This window comes from Talpa europaea (assembly GCF_964194135.1).
Source record: "Talpa europaea genome assembly, chromosome: 16".
Lineage (NCBI taxonomy): Eukaryota > Metazoa > Chordata > Mammalia > Eulipotyphla > Talpidae > Talpa > Talpa europaea.
The window spans coordinates 6,596,118-6,607,656 of NC_140084.1; the positions used below are offsets into that span (position 1 = coordinate 6,596,118).

The 11,539-nt window shown below is 62.1% G+C and overlaps 1 protein-coding gene across 1 annotated transcript; it reads left to right on the plus strand.

The window, feature by feature from the left end:
• Positions 1 to 3,077: 3,077 nt before the first annotated feature.
• On the plus strand, positions 3,078 to 10,942 carry RIPOR1 (RHO family interacting cell polarization regulator 1). The gene is made up of 23 exons (XM_084256550.1): positions 3,078 to 3,196; positions 3,319 to 3,471; positions 3,622 to 3,700; positions 4,301 to 4,324; positions 4,419 to 4,472; positions 4,605 to 4,757; positions 4,850 to 4,913; positions 5,001 to 5,044; positions 5,123 to 5,248; positions 5,700 to 5,848; positions 5,924 to 6,053; positions 6,136 to 6,880; positions 7,007 to 7,107; positions 7,447 to 7,686; positions 7,777 to 7,895; positions 8,766 to 8,898; positions 9,151 to 9,286; positions 9,387 to 9,548; positions 9,811 to 9,969; positions 10,115 to 10,311; positions 10,399 to 10,482; positions 10,588 to 10,678; positions 10,817 to 10,942. Exons 1-23 carry the CDS (start codon positions 3,093 to 3,095, stop codon positions 10,912 to 10,914), a joined length of 3,345 nt encoding a protein of 1,114 aa, XP_084112676.1. The 5' UTR covers positions 3,078 to 3,092; the 3' UTR covers positions 10,915 to 10,942.
• Positions 10,943 to 11,539: the final 597 nt, after the last annotated feature.

Below are 11,539 nucleotides of genomic sequence, written 5' to 3' on the forward strand. Positions count from 1 at the left end.
GGGTAAAGGGTGGGGTACCTGGAAAGAGACAAGAGGAGTCTTTTTCTTTTTGTAGTTGGTTATCTACAGCCAGCCTTACGCTGACATGCACATACAGAAAGGCTACGAGCGCTAAGTGTAAGTAAGCTCGGTGTATTTTCACAAGGGAACACACCCATAGAGGATCCGGAAATAGAACCCAGATTAGGAAATAAAACATAACGAGCACCCTAGAAGCTCCCTGCGCCCCCCTTCCAGTCGGCATGCCCCAAGAGTAACTACGGTTCTGACTTCTGTGACCATAGACTAGTATCAAGGGCACCAGACATATGTCCCCTTTGTGTGCCTGCTCTTTCACTCAACGCCATGTCTGTAAAATTGCTCCACATCGTTGCACGCCGATGTAGAGAGCTCCTTCTTTGTGCTGTGTAACATTCCTTTATCTACTGATGGGCACTTGAGTAGTTTCCAAGTTTTATGTGGGAGTGACCTGAGCTTGTCGAGAAAGTCTGAAACACATCTATGATCAGGGAGAGAGATGACGAGGGAGAGACACGTTTTTCCTCGGGTGGGAAATGAGAGCCTGGCTGAGGTAGAGAATTGCTCTGTGGTTCAGTCCAGCTGCTGTGGCAGGGTCCCTGGCAGCTCCACCAGCCTGAGGGCAGGTACAGAGAAGGCTGGGAGTTGGGTTGCCCAGAGTTGGTTTCTGCCAGATGGGAGGGAAGTGCAGAGCACTCAGGACTTCAGCAGCAGGCAGCGATGGGGTGGTAGCTGTGGATCCAGGCTGGAGAGAAGGGTGTGCAGGGAAGGTAGGAGGGAGCTGGCAGAGAGAAAGGAAGCAGAGGCGGATTGAGAGCTCTGCTCAGGGTGGTGTCTGTGAAATTCTAGGCTGTATCTCCAGTGACTGGCACATGTTGGCATAGGGTTGTCACTTGATGAGTAGTTGAATAAATAAGTCAAGGACTCACGAGGTCTCATGTAGAAGGCAGGGGAGGTGGAGTGATGGAGAGAACCTAAAGTCTGTGGTCAGTGTGGTTGTGATTTAGGAAAGGGGCGTTTCAGAGTCAGGTAGGTGGTAAGTCCCCCTGTGGGTGTTCCCATGGAGGGTAGCTAGAGAGACCAGAGTTGGGTGGGCAGTCCACCCAAATGCAGAGGTACCAGTTTAGCGGGCATACTGCTGGGTCTTCAACGAGGCAGAGGAGGGTAGCATTTCTCAAACTGGCATCCCAGGACAGCTGGAATCTGAATCTAGGGGTGGGAGTGGGGGGTAGAAGGCAGTGCAGGTTGGGAATGCAGCCCCTGAACACCCCGCCCCCTCTCTCAGGGAGGAAGCAAGCTCAGCCAGCATTGAGCATCCAGAAGCAGGACCTACCCAAGTGCATGATGGGATGCCCAGTGGTCCTGGGCAGAGTGGCCCCTATTCAGGCTGGAGGTGGACAAGGGATAGTCAAGGAGACACTGGGGGTGGGAAGGGGCTGACCTGGGGATTCAGCCTGTGTGAGCTGGGGGTCAGAAGGTCGGGGCCTCAGTCCTTGGATGCAGCTTCTGCTGGAGCGGCAGCCCCGGCTGGGCCACGGACCTGATCTCTCCTGGGGCCCTCAAGGGAGTGAGTGGCATGGCCCAGGGGGGCTCTCTGCACGCAGTTAGTCTCGGCTTCCCGCTGGGGCCTCCCCGCACCTCAGTCCCTCCCTCTCCTCAGCGGCCACTCTGTCCTCACTGGCCCAGTCCCGCTACTCCCCAAGCTCCTCCTCCGACGCTCTTAGCCCCTCTCTCCACCCTCGGCACACTCAGCATCCCAATTCTCAGTCCTCTCTGCCTTCAGCCCTCTGCGTGTCCAGCCTTCTCAGCACCCTCAAAAGCCGCTCTACGCCTCCTAACTGCTTTCCATCCAGCCCCCCTCAGGCCCCCCATTCTGTGTTTTCCTCCATATTCCCCCCCACGCCCAACTCCTTTCCCCCACTCCCGACTCCAGGGCAGAAGACCCCCTGCCCTAGGGGAACCCCCAGTCGCCCCTCCCAGAGGCCAGGCAGCCGAGGTCCGGGCGCCCCCTGGTCCGGCTGGGCCCGCCCCATCCCGGGCTGAGTCAGGCGGCAGGAACTGGGCGGGGGGCGGCGCCGGGAGGAGCTGAGGCCGGAGCCAGAGTCCGTGCGAGCGGCGGCGCGGAGCCCAGCTGCTGGGCACGAGTGGCCCTGGGTCCGCGGGGACGCCGGGCCGAGGCGCGGGGTGGGGAGGGGGCAGTCCCGGACCTACCATGAATGCCAAGAAGAAAGGTAGGATCCTGCCTGGGGCTGCGAAGCCTCGGGGGGCTGTCCCCAGGGGGTGCGGTCCGGCTTCTGGGGGCCAAAGCGCGCGTTTTGCCGGAGCGGGGTGGGGGCTCCCGCGCTCCCCTCCCCCGAGCGCACGGGCCGAGGCGCCGGTCCCGACCCGGCTTCCAGGCGGGCGCCCCGGGACGCGGCGGGGGCGGGGCGCTTCTCGGCACTGCTCCCCTCGCCGGGAATCCCCGGGCTGCGGGGCCGGGGGGGCTCGGCGTCCGGGCGCCCTGCAGCCAGAGGAGCTGGAGGGGAGCGGCGAGCGCGGGCGGGCGGGTCGTGGGAGCCCAGCCCGCTCCGGCCCGGCCTGTTGGGCAGCTCCGCCGGGCGCAGGGCGCGCGCCCCGCCCCGCCCCGTGACCTCCCGCGTCCTCCCGGGGTGGGGGCGCGGGAGCTCCTGGCCCACTGGGGTGCAGGGGGGGTCAGGGGCAGGGCTGGGGCGCCCGCCCCGCCCCCGGGTAAACAGGCGCTTCCGCACATTCTTCGCGCGCCCCGCCCCTTTCCTGCCCCTTCCCCGCCCGGGGAGGGTCCCCTCGCGACCCCCCTTCCTGCCCCGCGGCGGGCGGAGCCAGCACCTCAGCAGGAAGTGGGGGCCGAGCCGAGGCCACGCTGAGTCTGAGGCCGAGTCGCCCCGGCCGCCCTGTCATTAGCGCCCGGGACGGGGCGGCGGGGCGGGCGGGCTCCGGGGGTCGGGCCGCGGCCGCTGAGACGAGCTCGGAGGCCGGGCGGCGGGGAGGGGGCGAGCCCGCCTGGCGCTGGACACCCGCCCTCGCCACCCCCAGGGAGCCCCGCGCGGACTCACTCCATGATGTCCCTGTCGGTGCGGCCGCAGCGCCGCCTGCTCAGCGCCCGGGTCAGTAGGAGCCAGTCCTTCGCGGGCGTCCTCGGCAGCCACGAGCGGGGGCCCAGGTACGCGGCGGAGGGGGGCTGGCGGGTCAGGAGAGGGGTCGAGAGCCGGATGGGGTTGGGTCGGGTGTGGCAGAGGGTTTGGGGGAACTCCTCTCCCTTGCTGAGTGAAGCCTCTTCTTCAGGAGCATCCCGGCGTTCAGCCCCCCGGGACCCCCACGGAAGCCCCCAGCACTCTCCCGAGTGTCCAGGATGTTTTCCGTGGCGCACCCGGCCCCCAAGGTCCCGCAGCCCGAGCGGCTGGACCTGGTGTATGCTGCGCTCAAGCGGGGCCTCACGTAAGCGACTCCCCTGACCTCTGGTCTCCGGACCCCTCCGCAAGCCCCACCCCTTTCTGCTGGCAGGAACCTGCCCCCCACCTTTCCCTGGTCTTTACCCTGGGCAGCTGCAGGCGGGAGAGGTGAGCGGCTTGTCACCCCTTTCTCCAGGGCCTATTTGGAAGTGCACCAGCAGGAGCAGGAGAAACTGCAGGGGCAGATAAGGGAATCCAAGAGGAATTCCCGCCTGGTGAGTGAAGGCTTGGCCAGTGTGGTGTGGGGGTCTGGCAGGACCAGCTCTGGGTGACATCAAGGCTGTTTTCTGGGGTGACTTAGTGCAGGTGTGACTACAAAACAGGATCCCAGGAAAGGCTGGGGAGGTTCCCATCGCCAGGCCTTGCACTTTCTGCAGTGCCTGACCACAGATGCTTTCAGAGGGTGGCTCAGACCTCCGCAGACATGATTCTGATTAGTGGTCCTGAGGGAGACAGCCGTGGTTCTACCTGGAGAAAAGGTCAAGACATCTCAGAGGAGGAAATACTTCTGCTGGTCCCTTGGCAGAGGAAACCCTGCAGAAGGGGGCACAGCTTTTTCCCCGGGGGCTGCAAGAGAGGGAGTGGGTTAGGGGAGGGATTCCAGGGAAGGGGTGGCTTGAGGGCCAGATCTGTGTTACCAGTATCCACCAAGGGCCAGGCTCAGGGGAAGTGGGGGTCAGCTCTGCTGTAACTGAGTGACTGTGGACTTCGGTGTGAGGGAGGGAAGGACAGCCCTAGATGGGTCTGGGGGGCAAGTGCCCCCCCTGGAGTACTCCACATAGCTCTGACGTGCCCCCTCTCCTCTCCCCCTGCAGGGCTTCCTGTATGACTTGGACAAGGTGAGTGTGTAGAGCGTGGTAGTGGAAGAGGTTGGCTCACAGGGAGGGTAGAGGGCCCTGGCCTCAGGCCCTTCCTGATGCACCTCTCCCCCAGCAAGTCAAGTCCATCGAACGCTTCCTGCGGCGGCTGGAGTTCCACGCCAGCAAGGTAGTGTGCAGCACGCGTGTGCACCCAGAGTGGGGGTGGGCTGCCATAGGAGATAGGGGAATGCGACGCCCCGAGCCGGCAGCCCAGTAGTAAACCTCAGCATCCTCACAGCCATCCTACTCACCTACCTAGATTGACGAGCTCTACGAGGCCTACTGTGTCCAGCGCCGTCTTCGAGATGGCGCCTACAACATGGTCCGTGCCTACACTACTGGGTCCCCAGGGAGTCGCGAGGCCAGGGACAGTCTGGCTGAGGCCACTCGGGGGCATCGAGAGTACACTGAGGTGAGGGATGGATACCCATGAGGTAGAGGCGCAGGGCATGGTGAGAGGGCCTGGTTCTTGACCCCCATCCTGTCCCTGCTTGTCCCTCCCAGAGCATGTGTCTGCTGGAGAGTGAGCTGGAGGCACAGCTGGGCGAGTTTCACCTCCGAATGAAAGGTACTGAGTGCTGAGGCCCGGCTAGTGGGGGGCGAGGGAGGAAAATGCCTGCCTAAGGCCCCTCAATATCACCTTCCCCCCTCGCAGGGCTGGCCGGCTTCGCCAGGCTGTGTGTGGGTGATCAGTACGAGGTATGAAGAGTCATGGGGAAGGGCTGGGATGGCAGGTTGGCAGCGCCAAGGGCCGCCTCACCCTGCCTGTTCCCCCAGATCTGCATGAAGTATGGGCGTCAGCGTTGGAAACTCAGGGGCCGCATTGAAGGTAGCGGAAAGCAGGTGTGGGACGGCGAGGAGACAGTCTTTCTTCCTCTGCTCACGGAATTCCTGTCCATCAAGGTGAAGTCTCTGCCCCGGACCACAGCACCCCACGATCCTATGATTCCCTGATCCTGTGAATCCTTATGAACGGGGACCCTTGCCCGGCTCCATGGCCCTCTGCATGTGTGAGCTGGTGGTCTGCATCACTGGTTTCTGTGGCCTTGAGAATAGTGGTTGTGGTTCCCATGAGGCATGACCCTGTAACCTCTGACCATATGACCTCCTGAACCTTCATGGGCCTGGGACTCCCATGACCTCAGTCGCCCTACCAACTCAAATCTCTGATCCCCATGCTCCCCGGCTGCTTCAAGCCACCATGGCCCCCTCACCCCACAACTCCAATCTCTGCCACCTCATTGCCTCAAAACTCTGGACCTTTGCCTGAGCCCTGTGCAATTTCAGACCTCTGATCTCCCCCATCTCATGGCCACTATACCCTGGTGACCCCACGATGCATTCTTGGCTACAGGTGACAGAGCTGAAGGGCCTGGCCAACCATGTGGTTGTAGGCAGCGTCTCCTGCGAGACCAAAGACCTGTTTGCTGCCCTGCCCCAGGTTGTGGCTGTGGACATCAATGACCTTGGCACCATCAAGCTCAGCCTGGAAGTCACGTGGAGGTCAGTGGGACCAAGGGACTTGGGAACTGGGCTGGGGGTGCTGTGGCACCTGATAACAGCCTCTTCTCCCCCTAGTCCCTTCGATAAGGATGACCAGCCCTCAGCTGCTTCCACTGTCAACAAGGCCTCCACAGTCACCAAGCGCTTCTCCACCTATAGCCAGAGCCCGCCAGACACACCCTCGCTTCGAGAGCAAGCCTTCTATGTGAGTCACAACCCAGGCTCAGGCTCCACCAACCCCCAGGGGCTCCCTGAGGATGACCCTAGAATGCCCTCGTCTCTCCTAGAATATGCTGAGGCGGCAGGAGGAGCTGGAGAACGGGACGGCATGGTCCCTGTCATCTGAATCTTCAGACGACTCTTCCAGCCCACAGCTCTCGGGCACTGCTCGGCACTCCTCGGCCCCCAGACCCTTGGTGCAGCAGCCTGAACCCCTGCCCATCCAAGTTGCCTTCCGTAGGCCTGAGACCCCCACCTCTGGGCCTGTGGATGAGGAGGGAGCCAAGGCCCCATCCCTGGCCAATGGACATGCCCCTTACAGCCGGACTCTGAGCCACATCAGTGAGGCCAGTGTGGATGCTGCCTTGGCTGAGGCTTCAGTGGAGGCCGTGGGCCTAGAAAGCCTAGCCCGGAGTCCTAACCCTCCTGCACACCCAGATCCCACCCATGGGAAACACACTAGTCCTGTTCCTCCTGCCCTAGACCCTGACCGTTCTGCCACAAGCCACACTCTCAGCACTACAGGCCCTGCCCACACAGCTGCAGACCCTGCCCCATCTACATCCACAGGCTCAGTTCAGAAGGACACAGACTCTAGCCATTCCGAACTGCCAAGCCCCACCTCCACTACAGATGCCACCTCCACTACAGACGCCACCTCCACTACAGACGCCACCTCTACTACAGACGCCACCTATGGTGCTATGAGTCCTACCCACAGTGCTCTAAGCCTCGCTCACACTACCCTAGGTTCTACCCACACACCCACAGTCTCTCTCCTCACTACTGCAGGTCCTACCCCCAGAGCCACAGGCCCAGCCCAGACTACCACAAGCCCCAGCCACAGTGTCAGAGATCCAGCACATACTGTCACAAGCTCCGCTGACAAGCCCACACTCTTCATCTTTACTACTACAGCCTCTGCCCCCAGTGCCACAGGCCCAGTCCAGACCCCCACAAGCCCCACCCACACTACAGTGAGCCCCACCCACACTACAGTGAGCCCCACCCACACTACAGTGAGCCCCATCCACACCACTGCAAGTTCTCCTCACAAAGCCAAGGTGTCAGCTCACACCACTACAAGCCCTATCCCCCTTGCTGAAAACTCGGTCCAGACCACCAGGAGCCCCACCCACCCGGTCACAAGCCCCTCTGTTGTAACTATAAGCCCTTCCGCTTCAGCAGACCTTGCCACACACCCCAGCCGCTCTGTACACACAGACCCAGCCCTTCCAGGCACGCAGCCCCAGACCTGTGGTCACCCAGCCTCCCCTCCCTCCACTCAGGCCCACCCCATAACCCCCAGCACCTCCTACCCAAGTCCTGCCTGTTCCAGTGGGGAATCTCTCACAAACCCTTGCCCCGAATCCCTGGAGCCCATCCTTAACAGCCCAAGCCTCCCTCCCTCACCCCAAGACCCCGTGCCCCAGCATTCAGACCTTAGCCTGGCCAAGGCCGCCCAGGCAAAGGTCCTGGGGGCAGCTGGAGGGACTGGGGACAGGAGGCTGGAGGAAGCACTGGGTGCCCTCATGGCTGCCCTGGATGACTATCGAGGCCAGTTCCCCGAACTGCAGGGCCTGGAACAGGAGGTGACCCGGCTGGAGAGTCTGCTCATGGTGAGGACGGCAGGGTGGGGCTGGGCTGTGGCAGCACAGAACGACAGCAGGCCGCGGCCGCGGCTCTGACTCCCTTCACAACCCCAGCAGAGACAAGGCCTGACTCGCAGCCGGGCCTCCAGCCTTAGCATCACCGTGGAACATGCCCTGGAGAGCTTCAGCTTTCTCCACGAGGATGAAGATGAAGACAATGATGGCCCCGGGGAAAGGTGAGGGGCTGGGTGAGGGAAAGAGGTGAGGTGAGAGGGGGAGACAGGTGGGTGAGGGGGGGCCAGGGGAAGCTCGGGAGGAGAGCAGCAAGACTGAGGGCGGGCGGGAGGGGATGGACTTGGCGGGTGGCAGCTGTGTCACCCCTCCTGTGTGCTCCTCATGTGTCCTTGATGCCTGTCTCCAACCCCATCTGTGTCCTCAGTGCTTCTCACCACCCTCTTCCTCGTCCCTGCACTGCCCGCCTCCCGCGCCGGTCCCCATCAGCTCGGTCCCCATCAGCTCGTGAGCCACCAGCTCCTCCTCACCCTCGTGGCCTCCCCTCAGACCTGCCCTATGAGGGAGCGCTTTCAGTGCCCCCCCCCGCACCCTGGGTCTCCCAGCATCAACCCCTTCTGTCTCGACCCCGGCTGCCCCGGAGAGCCAGGCCCCTTGGCTCTCCGTCCCGGAGCAGCCCTTGCCGATTCCCAGTTGAGAGTCATGCCCGGCCCCTCCTCCCTCCGCTGCTGCCCAGGTTACGGCCGCCGAGCGCCCTGCGCCCCTTGGGCCACCACCCCTTGCAGTCCACCTCTCAGAGATCTTCCCGCCTGCAACCTTACTGCCGCCCACCCCAGCCCCGGCAGCCCCGGCAGCCCCGGCGGTCCCAGCGGTCCTAGCCAAAGGTGGCCGGGGTGGCCCGGCTCTGGAGACTCCTGCTCCTCCTGCCTGCTGCTCCCGGCCCCTTCCTCTTCCCGGAAGTCCTGCGTGAACTTACCTATTGTCTGTTGTCTTTGTCTGTTCTTCTGGGCTGGGGGGAGCTTAATAAAAAAAACACAGTGGTGACCAGATGGTGATGAGTGCTCCTGGGGTGCTTGACCCCATTTTTCTCTCAGGCCCCCAAACAGTCCGGAGCCTGGGGCTGAAGATAGCCTAGACTCACCTAGTGCCCGTCCCCTCAGCACAGAGTGTCCAGCCCTGGACACTGCCTTGGTCCAGCACCTGTACCACTGCAGCCGCCTCCTGCTGGTGAGGCTAGTGGTATTCCCCCCACCCTCCCCTGTACCCCTTTCCTCAGGGAGCCATTGGCCCTCCTGCCTCCTCTGAGTTATACTCCCTAATGCCCTGGGCCCTGGCTGTGGGCTTTTGCTGAATGGAACACCTTCCACACTCTGGCTCCCCACCACCTCTCCCAATGCATGCTGGGACTTAAAGTCCCTGGGCTCTATCCTCCCCAAGTCCTCCCTTGAGGTCTGAGCTACTTGGCCATCCGTTCTCCAGAAACTGGGCACATTTGGGCCCCTGCGCTGCCAGGAGGCCTGGGCTCTGGAGCGGCTGCTGCAGGAGGCACGAGTGCTTGAGGCAGTTTGCGAGCTTAGCAGGCGATGGGCAATCCCTGCCACCTCTGCCCAGGAAGGTAAAGACCCCAGGGGCTCTGCCTCCCAGTCTGCCCCAAGCTCCCCCCTTGCCCGACCCATCTCCTTGTTCCCTTGCTGACGGTTTCCCCGCCTCCTCAGTGGTGCAGTTCTCAGCCTCTCGCCCCGGCTTCCTGACCTTCTGGGACCAGTGCACAGAGGGACGCAGCCCCTTCATCTGTCCTGTGGAGCGGGTGCTGCTCACCTTCTGCAGTCAGTACGGTGCCCGCCTCTCCCTGCGCCAGCCAGGCTTAGCCGAGGCTGGTGAGTGGGATGCCAGCCTGCCCTTTCTGCCCTTCTTTCTCAGATCCTCGAGGGGACCTCAGGGAAAGGCCGGGTCAGCCCACACAGATGTGCTGAGCTAATAAGCACTGGGAAAAGCAGCTGGTGTCTGGGCTCTAAAAGACCCAGATGCGTAGGATTTGGACAGGGCACGCCTGGACCTGAGACTAGGATGGGAGCGTCCTCTTCCTGTTGAGGGCCTGGGTCCATCCGAACCCTGAGGCCTCGGCACTGCCTCCCACAGTGTGTGTCAAATTCCTGGAGGATGCCCTGGGGCAGAAGCTGCCCAGGAGGCCCCAGCCCGGCCCTGGAGAGCAGCTCACCATCTTCCAGTTCTGGAGTTATGTTGAAGCCTTGGACAGCCCCTCCATGGAGGCCTTTGTGACCGAGTCAGCAGAGAAGGGTAAGGCAGCTGCCCTAATCACAAAGCCGGCTGACCCTAAGGGCGGGTGGATGTGAAGGCGTGGGCGAGGACAGGCTATGAAAGACCTCCCCAGCCCAGGAACTCCTGGCTCTGCCACCTTGTCCGACCCCCTCCCTCCTTTCAGTATTACTGGTGCGGAATCTGAACTCGGATGACCAGGCTGTTGTGCTGAAGGCCCTGAGGTTGGCGCCTGAGGGGCGGCTTCGAAGGGATGGGCTTCGGGCCCTCAGCTCCCTGCTTGTCCATGGCAATAACAAGGTCATGGCTGCCGTCAGCACCCAACTCCGGAGTCTGTCATTGGGCCCTGCTTTCAGGGAAAGGGTGAGTTGGGCAGGGCTCACTTAAGAACAAGGGTTGGAGTCTGGGCTCCCAATGTCCAGCAAATTCTGGTCTCTCGCCTTTACCCAGGCCCTGCTGTGCTTCCTGGACCAACTTGAGGATGAGGATGTGCAGATAAGGGTGGCTGGCTGCCTGGCCCTGGGCTGCATCAAGGTGACCCCTGCCAACCCACCTACCCTTCCTCTCCCCTCCCCCAGCGCCCCCTCATGACCCTGGGCCTCTGCCCCCTGCTCACCTTACTGCTTCCTCCCCCTGTAGGCCCCTGAGGCTATTGAGCCTCTGGTGTACCTGTGCCAAACAGACACCGAAGCCGTGAGGGAAGCTGCCCGGCAGAGCCTGCAGCAGTGTGGTGAGGCCGGGGGATTGGAGATGTGGGTCAAGAAGTTCTGGGACATTTTGTGGAGGGAAGTAGGGGTGAGGTGAGGTTGGGGTGGAAGGGCTGGGAAGGGGCTACGGGAACTCCTGACCCCATCCTCACCCATTGCAGGGGAAGAGGGACAGTCTGCCCATCGAAGGCTGGAGGAGTCTCTGGACGCCCTGCCCCGTATCTTCGGGCCCGGCAGCATGGCCAGCACGGCATTCTAAACCCCCACCTGCCGCTCCCACTGCCCCTTCTCCCCACTTTCAGGGCTCATCAGGCACTGGCAGGGAGGGTGAAGGCTGGCTCCAGACACCCCTCCCCCACAGATTCCTATCAATGAAAGTCTAATATATTCTTCTGTTGCCCCTGGGGTTGGTAGAGTCAGTGCCTGCAGTCAAGTGCCTCCCAGCCTCGGCTCAGCACACTTGCCACAATCAGTGTCCCGGGCCTGGCCCTCCTGCCTCTGCCCTGCTCCATCTTTTGGTTTTTTGTATTTTATTTAGAGTTTTACAGAAAATAAAAATGCAAATTGCCTTTCCTAATGTCCTGACCCTCTTCTCTAGCACCTTCTAGCTATGGCCCTTCCTGACACCTCTGCGTCCACATTCCAGCTGTGACAATGGCACATGCCTTTGTCTGGAAATCCGGGTGGAAGAGAGTCCAGAGGCTGCTGAGAGAAGCGGGAAGAGCAAGAGGGCGGTGGGGTTGTGGAGGAAGTGCAGGCCGGCCAGTCCTGAGCTATGGGCCCCTGCTGGACTGTGGAGTTGGACTGTGGAGTTGGCAGAGAGAGGGCCTGGAAGGCCCCAGTCCTGGGAACAGCTCTCAGACCTAGGGTCACCTAGAGGCAGG